General features: G+C 30.7%; 1 protein-coding gene across 2 annotated transcripts; it reads left to right on the forward strand.

Annotated features, from left to right (window-relative positions):
• Nucleotides 1-16,842: 16,842 nt before the first annotated feature.
• On the forward strand, nucleotides 16,843-20,012 carry LOC140871656 (G-type lectin S-receptor-like serine/threonine-protein kinase At5g24080). Of its 2 annotated transcripts, none has more exons than XM_073274266.1 (5): nucleotides 16,843-17,094; nucleotides 17,394-18,730; nucleotides 18,830-19,010; nucleotides 19,098-19,560; nucleotides 19,647-20,012. In XM_073274266.1, exons 2-5 carry the CDS (start codon nucleotides 17,518-17,520, stop codon nucleotides 20,010-20,012), a joined length of 2,223 nt encoding a protein of 740 aa, XP_073130367.1. In that variant the 5' UTR covers nucleotides 16,843-17,094; nucleotides 17,394-17,517. The 2 variants fall into 2 exon arrangements, with proteins under 2 accessions (XP_073130367.1, XP_073130366.1); XM_073274265.1 differs by having other exon boundaries at nucleotides 16,938-17,094; nucleotides 17,405-18,730.
• The last annotated feature ends 1,072 nt before the right edge of the window (nucleotides 20,013-21,084 follow it).

Consider the following 21,084-nt stretch of genomic DNA (forward strand, 5'->3'; position numbering starts at 1 on the left):
TAATTATCATTGTTAAATAAATATTTCAACTGTATTACTTGCATAAAAATATGAAGAAAAAAAATCATTAGTTTGAAAATAATAAAAATTCTAATATTTCAATAAATTTTCAATTGTATAACCATGTATCACGCGTGCATAAGGAATATCATTTAAATTTTCATCTTTGTCTTCATAACTTTACTTTTCTTTTATCAATAATTTTCAAAATATTTAAATTTTCATCGGGATTGATTTAATTTCTACAATCTCTCTCAAAAAAAACAACATATAACATTAATAAAGAAAAAAAAATTAAATACTTTCGAAAAAAATGATAAAAAAATTAAATCTCAATAAATCAATATCAACTAAGTAAAAAACATAATTCAATAATGTCACAAATGAAATTAATTTTCAATAATTAATATAAATCAAAATGAAAGAGGAAAATTGATTGTTTAATGACTAATAAAAATTTTAATATTTTTCAATAAATAGAGGCCAACTCTCCTTGTCCTCAACTTGTAACATGAAATGAAGGACTGTCAACTGGCCGATTTGATGTCAAAATCAGTGTCATATATTGACGCATAAAAATTTGGAAAAATATCGAGGATCAAGAGTGTATTATTTTTTTAATAATCGATAATAATAATAATAATTATTATTATACTAATATATTTGATGACTTTGTTTAATTATTATAATAATAATATATTTGATGAATTTGTCAAATTAGAGCAATATTCATGGTCACGCTCCGCACATTTATTAAAAGTTTAAAACATTATTTGACAAGACTTCATTGCGTGAGATTAATTAATATTTTTATTTATTTTACGTTATGAACAAAATCTTTTATGTTCGATTTATACAAATTACAATCACTTATTTTCTCAGACGTCCTTTTCTTGAGTAAATGGTTTTTAGCAGTATGTCAGAAATGATTTTAAGCAACTACCAATAATTGCAGCAGTGTTGACAACAATGATTAATTGTGTGTTTGGAATTTGGATGCCCAAAAATTTGTTTAAAACCTCTGTTCTTCTTATTAAAAAGGAGAAAGAAATAAAGAAGAAAAAATTTACCCGATAATTTTATAAATTTTAAAATTAAAAATTTTCATTTATTAAATTATTTTTTTATAAAATACAGTGATCTTATAGGCAGATTGTTTCGCTATCATTTTTCAGCCCATCTTATGTTATAAATAAAATTGTTTATTGAACGAGAATGATTCAAAGAAATCATGTTACATTTACTATTATTTGCTACGTCTTTAACATGCATGTAATGTGAAAGTTAAATTTTTTTTAAAAAATTATCTTGGTACAGATTTACTCAGAAATATCATGACATATTCAAAGATCTCTCGATTCAGTGACAACCGATAAAAGTGAGATTTCAAAACTCGTGAGTTCAAATCTTACTTGTGTGGATAGTAAAGACATCAGATAATTTAGAATATCAATTATATATTATCCCTCTAAAATAGAGTTTAATTTATTTATTTAGTTTTTTTATATCATATTGCTTAATCATGATTAAACTATTAATTTCATAATATCATCATAAAGAAAGGACCAATTTAGAAAAAAGAAGATGAAGCAGCATGGGTTCTAATAAATTATTAAAAAACGAACTTGACAAAAATTAACCACATGTAATATCTAAGTTTGCGATATTCCATTGGTGTAAATGTTGCCATTTATTATTTGTTGTTGTTATAATTATTATTACGAGTAAAATTAATTTGGTATACGAACTATTGGTTAAATGTTAAATTGGTACACAAAATTTTGTTAATGACTTCATTTGTACATGTCTACGGGATTCCGGTCAATTTCAAGTGGCATTTTTGTAAAATTTTCCCTTTTTTACAAAAATATACACATTTTATTTTTAATTACAATGAGATATATTTGTATATTATATTTTAGACGTAAAAATTGATTTGATTAAAAATTTTATTTGTACATAATATTTATTATATTAGATATATTTAATAGATTATATATTTCAACGAAAAGGATTAGATAAATTATATTAAGACATATAATATCTAAATAATTGTAAATAAATAAATTGATACCAAATAAAATAAATAAATATTTTTTAGCTAAAATACTGATTTTTGTATACATAATTTTTTCATTAATATTTTGAAATAAATAAATAAATAGTGATTGTGATAAAATATTTTTTCATATTTTAACTACGTAAAAATTTATTTGATATATGATTTTAATAAAAATATTATGTAAGTTATTCTAAAAACTAATTTTAAATTTTAAATTATATTTATAATAAAAATTTATCAAAACATCAATTAAACTCCGTCATAACGTGTCATATGTTTTTTAATCAACAAATAAGAAATTAAAAGTTTATTTAAACACAATAATTTTATAAAAGAACATGACTAAGAATAAAATAAAAGTCGCTATCGGTTTTTCTGGCGGACAAACACGATGAGGCTGGTTTTGAAACAAAATAATATTATTGCATTAATTAATTTGTATTATCAAAAGACAATTATATCTTTTTCTTCAAAATTATTTGATCAAAATCCGATGGACATGTATCAATTAAACCATTAATAAAAGTTCGTGTATCAATTTAATATTTAACCAATATTCAGATATCAAATTAATTTTTACTTTTATTATTATTATTAATTTACGTGCAGATAAATAAAATTGAAAAGGAAAAGAAAATTATATATATAATTAAATTAGATAATAAAAGAATATATTCTGCAGTTGGCACGAGTGAACTTCTGTAGCAGAGTGCACACAGTTGCATGTCCAAATGGATCCCACTCTGCACGCTGTTCCTTTAGTTATACACGAAAATCGAGAGGCGGCTGCATTCTATTTCGATTAAATAATAATTAATAATAAACAATTATGTTTTCAAAATAAATAAATAATATAAATTTATCCTTTTTATTCTATTATATTAATTATATTTTGTTAACATGCACCTCCTACACTTATTTCATCACTGGCAGATACAGTTCCAATATTTATTTATGATGGCCTTTTTTCCAAAACGACAAAACTAGTTAATTCATTTAAACTTAATTTAAAATATTTATTCCTCGAAAAGAATCTTCCGTATTTACGATTGCCGATTATATTTTTTCAAATTTTCAATTATTATTATCAGTTTTTTTGAAAAAAATTGGTCTCGTAAAAGTTAGGTGATGACCGTGTTACTTCACAAATGGGATAAATTTGAGAGTAAATTATCATTTTCATTTATACAAGTATACAACCATATCAACTGAAAATAATACGTTTTCGGAGGAGAATATTACATTTCAGCGGAAAAAATAACATCAAAAAATCGTATTTGTACATTTTGATTAGGAAGAAAAAGGTTTTTGGATAATGAAAACAATTGTGGATTGAAGGAGAATAAAAATGTGGTCAATATTATAATTATTTTAGATTATACGAAGCCATACTTTTTATGGAGTATAATATAAATTAATTTCTCTTTCGTTTTGAGTTTGGAATAAAACCTAATATAAGAAAATGACATGTTTATATGTTTATGGGAAGCTTGCGTCCCCATTAAAAACAACCTACAAATTGCCAATCTACACATGCAAAGTCTGTTCCTGACATTGACACACTCGAAAAGAAGAGGAGCCACTGGGGAGAAAAAGACCTTTTTGACCTTTCGGTTGTTGAGGCAAATAATGTCACTCTTTTTACTTTAAAGTTGCAATCCAATACAAACAAACTGACCGAGTAGGACTCAATTATTGTTTTCAAAAACTCACGTGGACGATTTCAATTGTAAATTTTAATTGAATTGCTTATTTAGAACTCAAATCACATCCACCGTATTTTGACATATTTATTAATACGGTAGCTATTTGTGTTCGAAATATATAAGGGTCGAGAGATGTAAAAAAACAGAAAATCGAATGAATGCGTTGGTTTTCAATCTTTTCAAATCAATTTCAATCTTATTGCTCATGACACGCTTGCAAAAGTCAGAAGTAAATGAGGGGCAAAAAAAAAAAAAAGTGTAGGAAATTACTCTTGGAAAGCGATGGTAAAAAGGGAAAAAGTTGTTAGGTTAGGTGGAATCTATAAACTATAAGGTTAATAATGTAAATTCATTTTACATTCCAACTGCAACTTTCAATTATTGTAACATGCCTAGCAACATGAATGCTTTTACATTCATTGATCTTTTCATGTTCAACAAAAGGGACTCCCGTTCGTAATTGAGATTTTTAAGATCTAAGTCGAATTTTAAGAAATTGGGCTTCTAGATAATAACATGTTTTTTTTATTAAAGAAAATTTTTATAAAGTAATTTTATAACACGTAGACTTAATTTAAAAAATTGATGATTTAGTGGTGTTTTTTTATTGAATATACACTTGAAAAAACGTTATCTGTATGTCTGCATATATATATATATATATATATATATATATTATTTCATGAAAGTTATCCTAAGAAAGTTTTTGAAATGATTTTCAAAGCATGGACAAACATGAACTACTCGGTGGCTAAAATTTTTTTTAGACCCTCTATTAGACTTGAATATGAAGCGATGATCATGAACTCACTCGATTTATAACAGGTCTTGCTGTGCTCCGAGTCTTGCATTAGTAGGAGAATAAAACTTTTGTAAGTTTACCCACAATTACCCAACATTTTGCTTTTTCCATGACTGACTTGAGTTTTTTTGCACGTACCAATAAGCTTTCTTAGCATACGAGAAGCTTTCTTATTCTCTAAAAGGCAATTCCCAACAACATAAAAAATTATTAATAATTTTTTTTTTTACAAAAAAAGTTGCTATAAACTGGAATTAGAGCATCAAACTAGGATTATAGGCTTTGTTTTTTTTTTAAAAAAAAAACAAATAATCAGCGCTCGAAATATGAAGTTTATACATAATTAGAAATATCTGATTTTTTTATTTGAGAGGTGTGTAACTTTATTTGTCACTAATTTGTCGGACCTAAAAGAAAGGGAAGCTTCCAAGTTCCGAAATGTTGTGTTGTGTGTGGCCATTCATAGATCTCGAGCACTTGTGGCGTATCAAGCCACACACACCCAATTAAGTTGCATGTTTTCATTACACAACGTCGATAAATTATAATTTTTGTTTCTATACGTTGGTCTGGTTTGCATTTTATTTATGAAATTTGACAAACCGTGATTTTTTGTAGTTTTTTTTTTTGAAAACCACTAAATTTATCGAATGTTATTTATTTTTTTGCATCAATGCTTAGCTTTCTTATATAAGTCATATGAAGATAATAGAACTTATGTTATACATATTAAAACTCATCTAAACAAAGATAAATGAGAGAATAAAGCAAAACAACATTTCAATATTTCAAAATTGAGAAAAACTAATAGTCATTTCCTTTTATTTGTGCTTTTGTAGGTTTTAAACTTTTAATAATGCGTGTAGTATATGTTTTATTTTTGTCACACGAGTTATTAAGATAACAAAAATGTCAAATAAATAATATTCAGTGCATATAGTGACGACATTGGACAAAAAATTAAAAACAAAAAATGTCCAGGTTATAGGATAAAACCAAATTTGAAAATTTATTCATAGCAAACCAACTTACTAATTTAAAATTGCAACATTTTCTCTTCTCTCTCCAATGGTTTTTTAGATTTTTTTTTTTTAGCCGCAGCTACTCAAATGCTGTGTGAAACAAATCAAAGAGACATTAGATATGGATATGTCATATGTTTGTATATATATGTACAATACGTTCTACAAGAACAAAGGAATTAAAGATAAATGTTTGTTCTATGCACATACACACACATATATATAAATGAGCCTCATTTTATTTATGCATGGATTTGTGCAAATTTTTTTAGGTTTCGAATACAATCTATATACACATATTATTATGTAAAAAAAAGACTAGTGTTCAAGTTGGTAGAATAAATAAATATTTTATGAATGATAAGAATCTAAAATATTCGTCTCATAAAAACAACACATGAGATCGTTTCAAAAAATTTTTTGTGTAGTACACGAAGTATAATCTCATACACAGATCAAACTTCGGCAAAATATGTATAAAAAAGGTCGAAACCACCCACGAACAACGAATGTATCACCGAAAATCTAAAATAAATAGAAAAAGAGGGGTATTGAGATGCTTCCAAAATTAATTGATTTTCCTTGTCCACCAGTTTCTTTTCCACATCAGCATCACATGGTTCCTTTTTCAAGTGCTATATATAAGCAACACTACGATTGGTGGAATACACGTAATGCCATTTAATTTTTAGCCTCTTGCAAGTGTAATATTATTCAAACAAAGATGTCACATAATTTCAATAGCAAAAAATAAAAGAAAAGAAAATGTCACATCAAAATTGTTCCCCAAAAGACACATTCTTACCTAGCTTCCACGGAATTACACACAAATTTTCATCAATAAATTAATTAGTTCGAGGTATGCAATATAATATTGTGTACGTGCTAAAATTTATATAAAATTGTATTAGGTTAATCACTTATATAGTTTATCCGATATAAGAATTCAAGTTTGGGGATGTATATATTTTGGAGTTGGAAAATTAAATTTATTGTAATTATATAAATCTTGAAACCAATTCATACTTTGAAAATGGAGGGAGACGAAGAGCTTTACTTTGGGTCTATCATTTTACAAAAAACCCGGAAGAATAATTAAATTGCAAAAATTAAATACGAGGGAAGAAAATTATTTATTTTTAAAAATCTAAGTATTAAACATATAATTTTCCAATAGTTTGTCTGCAAACTAATAGATTAAAGAGTGAAAAATGAAAAGTAAAACCTTTTTAAAAGGTGCCAAGTTCATATCTGCTGATTTTCTTTGACATCAACTCTTTTTAGTTTTTGTTGGGTTTCAATATTTACTTTTTTCTTCTTAGGCTCGGTTTGGCTTCACTAACTTTCCCTTATTTCACTCGTGAAATCCCCTTTTTCCAAGTACATTAAGATTGTATTTACTCCTTTGGAATTTTTTTTCGAATTTATTTTCATTATAAAATAAGTTAAATCGAAGAAATTCAAATTCTACTCATTTACTCTATAATTATGCTAATTACAATAGATTTCAAATATCCCTAATATTATAGTTATAGTATAAATAAATAGGATGCAAGTAATAAATTAAATTGAAGAAATTAAAATTCAAAGCACCGATATTTATATAGTATTTCATATTAATTAGGATGAATTTAAATTTCTTTCAATAACAATGTCATTTAAAATGCATTCATGACTTTATATATAAATTATAACTAATAAGTTGTTAAAAATATAAGTATAGTAGAAATTTATAGATTTGAAATCTACTAATACAAGCCCAACCTAATAGTTATTCATATGATAATTTGATTATAAAATATAGCTAATCAGAGATCATATTAATTAGTTTTTGTAGGAAATAAATCACTCAAAAAATTGCCACCCTCTGAACACCAATTAAATCCAAGGCGACATTAAATAATATCGAGTGAATCTTGAGGGATGTGACATGAACCAGATCCACCACACAAAAAACCAATTGAAACTCAAATTTATTTAACTTCTTTTTATGGCATATCCATGAAAAATCCACCAAGTTTGTGAACATGTGGGATCCCATTACTACTTGTACAAATTTTGTAAAGGTGCGGAGTAAGGAAAATGCCTAAACAAATATGATTATTTCTTCGAAGACTAGATACCAAATTTACTTTTTAAACTTTACAAAAAAAAAAAAAAAACTAATAAATTATTGTGACCGGTGTAGCCCCTTTTCGTTCAAGAAAACTTTCAAGGAACTTACACAAATGTCACAAATTGAGTTCCCACATTTTATTTCTTTTAATTGAAAATACATTCCATATTACATCGCGATGATTAAACACGCGGAACGTTTAACCAATAAAGCTAAGCATTATATTTCTTAGGCTACGTTTGTATCGAAAGATTTGATTTCTTATATATTCAGACGCACAAACATCCGTAAACACGAGATCGAAAATATTCCTTCTCATCCAATATGCTTTATTAAATGATTATTTCGAACTAGATCAAAACAAAATGAGGAGTCCTTAGTTGTCTTATTTTTAGTGTCTATCCATATGAATTTATATATTTTAAAATATCTATATTATTCAACAAAAATGTTGTTATCAAAATATAAATTATAATATTTTTTTTATGAAAAAAAGAGAGTGAATATTGCTGCATGCTTTGTCGATTTATCTTACTGGTAGATTTTGTCCAAACAAATGAGGTCCACTATGCCTGTATCTCATAATGACATGAAATTGTTGGGGCATTAGTTGTGGTGTGCGTAGTTTCTACTTGGGAATTGACACTCCCGCAACCAGTCAGATTCACTCAACAAAAGTATCTACACCCCATGATGCTCGACTCCTGAGTGTTGGACAAAAAGACATAAATAGTATTCAATTTACTTTTCATAATTTCAGAAGGGACTAATTGCATTAATCTCTTATGTGAAAAGTCTAAAAATCATAAAATTCCTAAAAAATATTAATAGGCAAATGCATCAATCAGTTTTTTAAAATGTAGCACATTTCACCCCTATGTTATACAAACCCGGGCACATTTATACCCTATCATAGGGATTTTTATGCTAATTTTTTTAAAACATAGGGTCTAATATGCTATTAATTTTACACAGGATGTTTATGCCTTTTAAACTTTTACAATTAGCCCTTTCAAAACATATATATATAGAGTTTTGCTATCCTGCCCACCCACCGTGCCCACCTAATGTGCCCACCATGAGGTGGCACTCAACTATTGGACGCACAATTCATCACATCCAATAGTTGAGTGCCACATCATGGTGGGCACATTAGGTGGGCACGGTGGGTGGGCAGGATAGCAAAATTGTATATATATATATATATATATATTTAAAAAAAAAGCAATCTCCGGATCAAAATTCAATTCACAAAGTAATCCTACGTTGGAATGGGTCACCGTATACTTTTTTAAGGCATTACTGTTTGCTCGAAACTTTTCCAAACACTATTTAAATTAAATCACCGTATACTTGGTTCCCAAAAAATGTGACGTCCCGAGACTCGCCTCAAGCCCGAGCTTGTGCCCATGGTTGAAATGGTGCCGTGAAACTGACCGTTGACTAGACGTGCCGCCGAGTTGAATGAAATCACAGCCGCGTAATCGACCGGAAGGATGAGATGGGAATGCGTCCATCTTAAAGGCGTGGTCTTTCAAGGATATATACAATCAGGACCATTAGATAGTGATTGGATGAATTAGATTCATCAACAACAAAAGGGGAAATATTTTGCATTTTAAAATGTAAATAAAGATAAGACTGAAATATTTTCTTAAAAAATAAAATAATATCTTACTATCTTATTAAAGATTAAAGAAGAGCATCACATAGTAATCAAATTAAAATTAATTTGGTGAAGCCAAAGACGAAAAATCTCTTTTAAAAAAATAAAATCTCTATCTCTATTTTAAACTTTATCTGTTCATTATAATCTTGAGTTTGTGATTTTATTTATTTTTAAATTTAAATTGATTTGAAACAAAGATATAATACATATATACAATAAATAATATTCATATTTTAATCACACACGCAACTCATTTTATTTTCAAATTTAAATTGATTTGTAATAAACATATAATATGTATACAATAAATAATATTAATATTTCAATCGCACATGCAACGCGTGTGCAGACGACTAATAATTATAATTTCAAATAAAGCTTCACAAAATCAATTAACAATGAGTTAATATGGGAGCATCTCAATTTTAATTAATACCTTAGATAGAATGATGAACATATTAATCTATATATAGTACTCTATATATAGATTTAATTAAAATTGAGATGCAAACGTTATCCAGAATAATGTATGATTTAGCAGCCAGTCAGAGTGCATTAATTTGAGTTAATTTAATTAAGTTGGATGACACAAATTAAGAGGAACTTTGCAAAAGTCTCTTGGGAAAATTGCTAACCCCATGTGCAAGTTGTGAGATATTTTTCCATTAGAAAATTGCAAAGTTTTGCCGACTAATCTCAATTCCTTTCTCATAAGAATGGAGTAAAATCTTGTCACCATGATTCGAGTTTGAAAGTTAATGTCTCAAAATCCTAATTTTATATAAAAAAAAAAACTCTGTTTATTCGTAAGATGAATCAACCTGTCTTTTTGTTTTTGTTTTTGTTTTTTGTTTTTTTAGATGGTTGAATATGAGTATTTATACGCAAAAGTAATTTGATGTTATTTGTATGTTTAAATCCATGATAATTAATTATGTTGCTTTGATCTTAAGTAAAACGAGAATGAAATAGGGAAGTGGGTCAAAAGTGAGGCAAAAACATATTTACATCTCAATTCTTAGCTTTGGGGGAAACAATATGGTCCAAAGCAAATATCAAATCAAACTCCCGAAAAGCTATATATAAAGCACACATGAAAGCCACAATTTTCCATGATAATGACTTCTTCTTTTTCCCTTTCCTTCCTTTGTCTCTTTAAATTTGTGAATTTTCACAATCTTAATGATCATACCTACTTAGTTGCAACATTGTTTTAACGTGGTCCTTTGCTTTTAGATTCATATGCTAAACAAACACTTTTACTTTTTGGGGCAACTTAAGTGGTCTGTAGGCCTCTGCCCCAGCTTCTCAGATACTAAAATATTCCATTAATTAATTAGAATTTTTTGGTGAATCCAACCTTCAATTTACGTGGTGTTTGGAAGAGTTTTTAAATAGCACTTCTCAACTTTTCCTTAACCATGGATAGTGTTTAGAAGAGTTTTTAGGAAGCATTTCTTAGCTTTTCCTTAAATTTTGTAAATAAAAAACTGAGAAATACTTCTTATAAGCTCTCCCAAAACACTACATATGGTTTGAGATAACTTCTAAGAAGCATTTCTCACCTTCCGTTAATATTGTCATTGAAAAAAAAAAACCATTGATAGAGCGCATATAGGGACCAGATTATTGGTGTCAATTTTGAAAAAAAAAATATTTAGTAAAGATTGGGATTTTTTAGTAACATTCATTAACCCAAGAAAGTTGAGTAAAAAGATGCGTTTGGATCGACGTTATTAATATACGAAAATTGTCATGAACGAACTTATAATTTCAGAGATATTATTATAAAAGTAATCGATTTTTATTTAATTTTTTGTCGGTTTCTATGGGTCCATCATTGTATGTATGGATGGTCCCTATCACCATAGAAAATTCACTAAAAAAAAAGAAAGAAAAAAGAAAAGTGGTAATGAAATGGACTTTCATGTTGCAAGTGGATTATGAATGATGCAGTTGGGCTGTATCTGTTTGATATTGTAGTTTCACATGGATATTCCTGTTGTCTCAACATTCAATGAATCCTGTGCCTCTAATTCACTTGACTGCAACCACCATAGCATATGCTCAATGCATCTCTTTAATGACAAAAATACCCTTCCCGAACCTCAAGATCGTCAGTAATTTTTTTTTTTTTTTTTTGTTTTTGAATTCGAATGATGTGCGAGATGTATGTTAGAAATTTACTTGGATTTAACTCACCTAGCTCTCAGAAATTCTATCCTACCGATGTGGAACAATATTTCAACACCAGGAATGAACATCTGAAGCGTTGAGATATTAACGGGTGGCTTAGCTATAGACAACCCAATTATGGGCAATCCAACTCACACGGAGAACTTGAGTTTTGATATCATGTTAGAAATTGACTTGGACCTAACTCATCTCAAAAGTTAGCTCAAGAGGTGAGGGTTGCCCTTGTCTATATTAAGAGCTCCCAAAAACTCTATCATACCGTTGTGTGACAATATTTCAACAATGTCAAATATCATCGTCATAATAGTAATTAGTGTGCTCGATCTATCTTCTTTGATGACAAAAATACCCTTCTCGGACCGTGAGTCTCAGGAGTTTATACAAGATTTGAAGTATCGACAACATTATGATATCAATGTAAAATATCAAAATCATAAATATGATTGGAGTTTCAGATAAAAGTTAGGACATTTTAAAGTAATCTATAGTCCGTGCATGTGTGGGTGTGTATGGTTCATGTATAGTGGCTTTTTATTGAATGCTTAGTGTTAAAAGATTCATTATTTATTCACTCGATTAAAAGGTACTGAAAATTTTAATGATGTAGAAATAGAATAATCGTTAAAATATGTAAAGTAGTCTTTTTTGTATTAGATTATATGAGAATATAATACTTAATTCGACACATGCAATTGCTAGCGAAATCGAATATTTAAATAGATAAATAAAAATGGTTTAGTTTCCTATCACTATCTTCCTTTCGAGCATATAATTTATTACTTATATTACGTCAATTATATTAATTAAATTTTACATGCATATCCTAGGAACTAAATTTGATACATCAAGGTGCTAATACACATATATATAGTTCCTAACATACCTTTTAACAACTATTACTATATCCTCATCCTAGAGCTTGTTTCGTATCATTTTAATTTTAAAAATTCATAAATTTAAAAATTAATAAATTTCATTTTAAAATTTCTTAGAAATTCTAATTAATTTCTCAAATTTTTTGTATGGACCATATGCGTTTGGTGTGCCTGCTAACATTATGACAATTGTAAATGATAAATATGTCAAATTTCCTTTCATCAAATTAACTTAATAAAATTTCAACAAATTTAGCAATATCTTAGAGATTATTACAACATTTCGGCGGTATTTGTTAAAAAAAAAAAAAAAAAAAAAAAGGAAGTCACATATGTATGTGGGAAAAACCCCGGAATTTCAAGAATTGGAGTGAAATTTGCGGCTAAAAGTTTTATCAAAGTAATTTTGTATCAAAAAAAAAATAAAAATCAAGTGTTTTGAGAGAAGCTTTTACTGAATTTCGGCTAAATATGATGAGCGAACATCAAAGCATGATACGAAATGATTACATACTGTGACAATTAAGCATTTTCCCTCTAATAATTTCTAAGTTTGAAGAAAATATACACAACGTAACCTGAGATGTCCAACTCCAAGTCAGTGTGTAATATATCCAAAGACTATATATGTAGCCCATTTTATAGCAAGACCCATATGTATATTAGGCTCAATGTCAAGAATTAACAGTTATTCTTATGGATAATAAATAGGGGCCGCAACTCGCAAGAGAATGACATCAAAATAACAAGGATCAAAGTCGGCCAGTGAGAAGATGAAGGATAATAAACTGCATCGACACATCGTCAAGATGCTAGTAAAAGGGAGAAACTCTATTTTTTTTTTTGTTATGACTATTAATCTATTGTCTAGAACGACCAATACATCATCAATATCTCTATATATGCACGCATTGTCCCCGAATATGGCTAATGATCTCTGCATTCTAAAAAAAATTCAAGATTATTATATTTTCACAACAAAAAAATGGCAATAAAAGCTGATGCATCAACATCCACAAAAAAACACATATGTGGTGAGCATTAGAGTTCCTCCCCTCCCATGGATTGATGCTCAAGAGTTGTCCTTTTCATTCCCCATTCTTATTTATAAATCATAATTCATATGCAAACAAATGTACACGACAAAACTTGTTTTAAGATAGATAGATTACACATATCCTCATATACCAAGGAAACATTTCAACTGAAAATTGCAATTCACACCCAATTATTATGGGCTTGTCTGATGGAGGAGTTGATGGGGAAGAGATAGTGGGCTTACAAATATCATCAAAACCTTAAGCCCACTCACCTTTGGGTCCGGTTTTATCATACGACGATTCGTCCAGTTAGGAACATTAAAAACCGATGATTTTTCGCTTCTAACTAATACATATAATACATATTATCAAATTCCACAAAAAAAAAAAAAAAATACTATTACCATATATGAATGACCCAAATTAGTATGGATCACTACAACCAAGACCGGTATTTAATTGATGAAGTTCATTAATAAGTTCCGTCCAACAATGGAAAGCCCACGAGACCTTCCGTACACCTATGAATAAGACACTTCGTCTTCATTTGAAAGGGAAGTACTCATTTTTACATTTTAAGCTTCCTTCATTTGCTCTGGTTTCTAGGTAATACCAACTTGAGCAGAACGTCTGCGCTTCTTAATCTCCGTTTGTGATGTGGATGACGATCCACTATTTTTCTTAAGATTCAAACAAGGCTTGCACGTGTGGATCTGAAAATACCTTGAGAGAGTAATTATCTTGGTATGGACGATAAAACCTTTTTTGTTTTACATAAAAAAAATTTCTTTATTTTTAAAATTAATCTCCTATTTTAAAGGAATAAAAAGAATAGTTTTAAAATCATCTAAAAAAATCCATAAAGTTTATTATTTTATTTTACTTATTTCTAACATATAAAGATATACGTATTTTTTTTTTTGGATTTATTTCTGATCGTAAAAAAAAATTGTATATTATGCCCATTATTTTACGTGCAAAAATAGTAGTATGTAAATCTCATTTGCAATTAGGTTCACATGAATCACATCAACTTCGCCTCCATTTCAAATTCATTATCCAATATTTTTCTTATATCTATGCACGCACAAACAAAACATAGTTGAATAGTATTTAAAGCTCATTAAATTATGATTAATATCAAAATAGTCAGCTAAAATTTAAATTATGAGAAGATACGAGTACTAGTATTTTGTACATTGTCAGTTGTCTATGCCCAATCATTTATTAATTTGGGACGAGATAATAATGTAATTTCTGTGACCTAAATTTAGGACTTTCGAAGCTTAATCATTAATTGATTTCCTTTTTTTGAAAATTTGAATCCTCTCTAACAATTACACGTACACAAGAGTGGTTTATTTCTCGTTGACAAATTAACATCCCATCTTAAAATCAAATTTCATTAATTTTTCAATTGTCAGACTTTAAGGTTATGACAACGTAATGTATTCAATCCCAAGTCCAATTCATTCTAACCACATGAAACTAACTCCTCGATTATTTAATATTTAGTTCGTCATAGGCTCGACATAATATGTCATTCCATATATTTTTTCTAAAGTTTTGTGGTTATACTCGAGATTAAATAGGTATGTGTTCCATATTTGCTTTATTATTTGTCAGGATCGAGATGCTACTGCTGCTGGTAGACCAGTAGTGAGCTAATACTGTCTTGAAACTAATTTGATAGGGACAGTAACTACTTGTTGTTAGTGAATTCAGTAGTGTGAGTCACTGAACTCTCATTTTTCTTATATCTTCAAGAGTTAACCAACAAATATATTTGTGCACAAGAGGTCAACTATGAAATTTGACTGCATTAGTTGGTTCTACTAGTAAGCAAGAATACAAAGCAGTAAATAATACAGTGTTTTGTTTCTGGATGTTCGGAGACTCAACTGCTTCTACGTCACCCATTTTTTTGGTTCTGCCAAAAGGTACTACTAGAAAACTTTGAGTATTACAACCCTTGCAACATCCCACCTCAGCTAGAACTTACCCTACTGACTATAACTAAGACTCCTAAACTTCAACAAATTAGTTATCGATTGATCTTACACGAGTGTTTTGATCAGTTCACTCAACTTATTAGTTTACAGAGATTGCACAACTCAACACGTAACACAAAGTGATTCTAAGAGATCTGATATGTCTAGATGTGTGTGCTCGTGTTCTTCGACTTTTGTATATGATCTTCAATGTAAGTGTCAAACTCTTCTTGTATGAATATAACAACTGAAAGTGTTCAGTTGCTCTTTGCTAAGTTGTAACTTGTAAGTGGTGTGAGTTCTTGTGAGCCGGTATGTTCTTCTGTTGGTTGTGGTCTCTATTTATAAGTGCAAGATAACGATCATCTTTGATTCAAATGCATCCGTTGATAACTAGCCGTTTTTTTGTCTTTTAGTTCACTGTAAGAAGATACACTATGACAGTGTAAATCTGAGTCTACTCAGTGTACTTAGAGACTTTTAGTTAATAGCTTTAATTGGTTCAGAGCGGGCTTCTGCTGTAATTCTTCTTCTGCTTCTGCTTTTCACTTTTAAGCTTTTCTGCTTCTACTATTCTCTACTTTTACTTCTGCTTCTGTTTCGCAGTTTCTATTTCTGTTGTTGATGTTCACAGTTATTTTGTTCAACATCAAAACTTAAATATTTGATTTTATAACAGCATTTTTTGTCATTTTCTTCACAAAATCATGGACATATATTTTTTTTTGGGACACATAATTTCGTTAATATTTGAAGAGAAAAAAAAAATCAATCCTTGAAAAATGCTACTACAAGGTTCAGATTATATTATATATTATTAAGTCATCATTACATCACAACTTTGAGACCAAATGGATTTCGTTCACAATTACAAACCCAATGCAAAAACGGCAAGTGTGAAAATCATCACTAAAAAGCGTGCTATTTATTTAGTTTTTGAAAACGAAAACATATCCTTCAACAACTTAAACACGGGAATGGATCCCCTACCCTTAAACACGTGGTCACAACCCATATCTCTCGATTGCAGCCGACCAAAATTGGGTCACGCGAGATCTCTCTCACAAAATTATAAGGTCATGTGAAAAATTTTCATATGAATTTTTGTTTAATTATATTACACATTATAATTCACGTAGTTTAAAAGAATTGAATATAAATGTTCGATTGATAGTAATATCGCGATATTAATTTCGTTGAGATTTTCAACATCGTAGGCCACCCACCGCAGCACACCTGTCATTTTGCTACACTTTGATTTCCCACACAAAAATGTTAATAAAACAAGTCTGCTTAGCTTCTTTCCCTCCAATCACTCGTAAACAATATTATGCAAGATTAATTATTGCGCCTCGAAATCAATGGCACAATATTCCTTTTGTATTTCCTCCGTGTACTGTGTTGTCTATATTGGAGTGCTTTTCAGACCCATATCAGCTGGCCCGGTTGCCCCGGGTTCGAGATTATTTACGAGCCAGAACCAAGCATGGATATCTGATAATGGGAGTTTTGCTTTCGGGCTCACACCAGTGGATTCAGTAAACGATGAATTTGAACTGGGAGTATGGTTTCAGCAGCTTCCTGGAGATCGCACTATTGTTTGGTCAGCTAATGCGTAAGTCCTGTAGTCCGATACAATCTAGATGTATTTGTACGAGATGTTTGAATGAAATATGTGATTGTTTGAAATGTCAGAAGAATATATATATAAGCAACAACTACAAATATATTACTTGGGATATGTTGCTCGTGTAAGCTAGATTTAACCAAAGTATAATATTTGATTTTCTATGGAAATTGATGAATTTACCCAGTATATGAATTTTTGGAAACACAAAAAAAAGAAACTTGGTGATTGGAGAATTGGATTACATATAATTTTTTCTTCTGTTTTTTTCTCCATCATTGTAATAGAAACTCTCCAGTCAGCAAAGATGCAATCTTGGATTTCGACCGCAGCGGCAATCTGGTGCTTAACGACAGAGGAACTACGGTCTGGGCGTCGAATACATCCGATCATGGCGTTGAAACGGCGGTCATGTCTGAAAATGGCAACTTCATTCTATACGGGACAAATCGAAGCATTGTCTGGCAAAGCTTTTCACATCCCTCTGATACACTGTTACCTGGACAACCTTTGACGGTTTTTCTAGAGCTCAAGTCTTCTAGATCACCGGCACACGGCGGATTTTATACAATGAAAATGTTACAGCAGCCTAATTCTCTGAATTTGGCTCTGACATATAATGTACCTGAGGTGCATGAGACCTCTGTGGAGTCATATGCAAATTATTCCTATTGGCCAGGACCTAATGTATCAAATGTAACAGGGGAGGTCACGGCGGTTTTAGATGAAGGAGGGAGTTTCGGGATAATCTATGGGTCGTCGTCCGAAGGAGCAGTGTATGTGTACAAGAATGAGAATGACAATGGTACATTATCCTTGGCTAGAAACCAATCAACTGCTCCTTCAGTTCTGAGGAGATTGATTCTTGAAGCTAATGGTAATCTGCGGATATATCGATGGGACAACGATGTTAACGGGTCGAGACAATGGGTTTCAGAATGGGCAGCTGTCTCAAAGCCATGTGAGATTGCTGGTATTTGTGGCAATGGGATATGCAATCTAGGAATGAGCAAGTCTAATGCTTCTTGCAGATGCTTGCCAGGGACTTTCGAAGCGAACAACAATGATAACTGCTCCGGAAACTCATCGTTGACAGGGAAATGTAGCGCTCATCGCGGGAATATAACGTCCCAGTTCAAGATTGAAACGGTTCAGCAAACCAATTATTTCTACTCAGATTCATCAGTCATAGCGAATTACAGCGATATTGTGTCGGAAGCCAAGTGTGGCGATGTCTGCTTATCAGACTGCGAATGCGTTGCCTCAGTTTACGGGCTAAATGAAGAGAAACCATATTGTTGGCTTTTAAGAAGCTTGGAGTTTGGAGGATACCAGGATCCTGGCTCAACACTGTTTGTGAAAGTTGAATCCAATGGCAATTCGACCGACGACTCGCCACATGGATTGAGCGATAAGAAGAAAAAAATCCTGGTGCTTCCTATTGTTCTGAGCATGACAGTTTTGATACTTCTGCTCTATTGCTTACTGTACGCAATCGTTCGTCGAAAAAGGAGTTTAAAGAAAGCCCTTGAGAATTCTTTAATCTTATCAGGAGCTCCAGTTGGTTTTAGTTATAGAGATTTACAAAGCAAGACAGCCAACTTTTCCGAATTGCTGGGAACAGGTATTTTTTTTTTTAATACCGGAAAGAGTACTTAAAATGAAAAATTTTACAGTTCAGGGGTGGTTCTAAGTTTTCATGCAATCAATTGTTATTTGGCAGGTGGATTTGGCAGTGTGTACAAGGGAAGCCTCAGCGACGGAACGCTGGTTGCTGTAAAAAAGCTCGACAGGATCTTACCCCATGGAGAGAAAGAGTTTATCACTGAGGTAAATACAATCGGCTCAATGCATCACATGAACTTGGTTCGGTTACGCGGATATTGCTCGGAGGGGAAACAGAGGTGTGTATAGTGACTGTGACTCTGTATATTTGCTATGTAGTGTGACACATTTCTCAATAGTTTTGTTGTGAAAATATGAATCCACAGGCTTCTAGTGTACGAGTTCATGAAAAATGGGTCATTGGACAAGTGGATATTCCATTCACATAATTTTCGAGAGACACAGGACAGATTGCTGGATTGGCCAACTCGTTATCAAGTAGCTCTTGGCACTGCGAAAGGGATCGCATACTTCCACGAGCAATGTCGTGACAGGATAATACACTGCGACATCAAGCCAGAAAACATCCTGTTAGATGAGGATTTTTGTCCAAAAGTATCAGATTTCGGACTGGCGAAATTGATGGGCAGAGAACATTCTCATGTGGTCACAATGGTGAGAGGGACCAGAGGCTACTTAGCCCCGGAATGGGTCAGTAATCGTCCCATCACCGTAAAGGCCGACGTTTACAGCTATGGGATGCTTCTATTAGAGATCATTGGCGGCAGAAGGAATCTAGACATGTCTTTTGATGTAGAGGACTTCTTTTATCCTGGATGGGCTTTCAAGGTATTTCTGCTTGCTTTTAAACACGCGCAACAGCTCAAGTGTCACGTTATTTATATAACTGATCATATGAATGTTTATATCTGCAGGCGATTACGAGTGGAACACCTCTGAAAGTTGCGGACAGAAGGCTCGAAGGATCAGTGGAAGAAGAAGAGCTTTTCAGGGCTTTGAAAATTGCTTTCTGGTGCATCCAAGATGAGATCCACATGAGGCCAACCATGGGGGAAGTGGTGACGATGTTAGAAGGATCCATCCACATCAACATGCCACCGATTCCACACGCGGTTTCGGAGCTTATCGAGGAAGGTTTGGATCATGTGCACAAAGCCATGAGAAGAGAACTCAATCAAGGGAGTTCTTTCACGACCACCGCCACCACTACCACGACCACCACGACTACTCATCCATCATCTCGCGCAACATGTAGTCATTCCACATTGTCACCAAGATAGCCAAATGCATATTGTACAATTTTTTGTTATATTAGCTTATGTGAATAGTAGTTGAATATTATGTTGTATATAAGTTTGTTTCAAGATGGGAACTGTTGATCCATGATGTCTATGTGAACTCTGTCTATTTTGAGTTTTGATTACCAATACTAACATAAATTAAGGCTCGTCTGGGAGGAATATCCAAAAATAGATTTTTATTATTGAAATGATTGAAAATGACACGATTAATAGTATTTTAATTTTTTGTTAATGTTTTTTTTAAAAAAAAAATTAAAAAATAATAAGTAATATAATACACAGCTTTTTTAATCATTTGGTAAACTTACACCAATATATATAAATTATACAAGTAGATGAATAATATGAAAATCGTGTAAATAATAAAAAAAAAAAAAGAGCATGCATGAAACAAATAAGAATCAAATTTTAAAAATAAATTTCCGTCCGCAGTTTAATTCTGTAGATTTATTTTATTTTAAAAAAGCAGTTTGAACGAGGCTCCCAAACAAGACCTCATTTACATCATTACATGTATCAACATAAACACTATGCTAGATGTATATAGAGTTTTATATGGAGTCTTACACGCAACCATTAAATATTAGTTTGATCCCAAAATTCTTTAAAAAATTATTACTTTTCACAAACAATTGCTTGTCTTTCTTTAACAAAATATTTTTAATAAAAATCTTATTATATTCTTTATTCTTAATTTTCCACTTTTACAAATTTCACGTTCATAGAGTAATTAACAAGAGAAATTAATTTATACTTCCCAAATAATATTAATTATTTTGTTTTAATTTGATTCATTCATTCATTTTTTTTTTGGCATTTGGCCTATCACGTTCAGTATCTTTTGTAAATCAAATTCGCGTCTTTATAAAAAATACATTGATGTCATGGGATATATATCGATGTATCATCCGATGATATCTTGTGATGTATTTATTTTTTCGTATAAACTTAGATTGGGATTTGCGATAACAGACAAGTTATTGATGGTAGTTGGTGTCTTATAATTATTATTGGATATGGACCTGTCAGACATTAATTATCTGAACTTGGC

This window comes from Henckelia pumila, unplaced genomic scaffold (genome assembly GCF_033568475.1).
Source record: "Henckelia pumila isolate YLH828 unplaced genomic scaffold, ASM3356847v2 CTG_461:::fragment_3, whole genome shotgun sequence".
Classification (NCBI taxonomy): Eukaryota; Viridiplantae; Streptophyta; class Magnoliopsida; order Lamiales; family Gesneriaceae; genus Henckelia; species Henckelia pumila.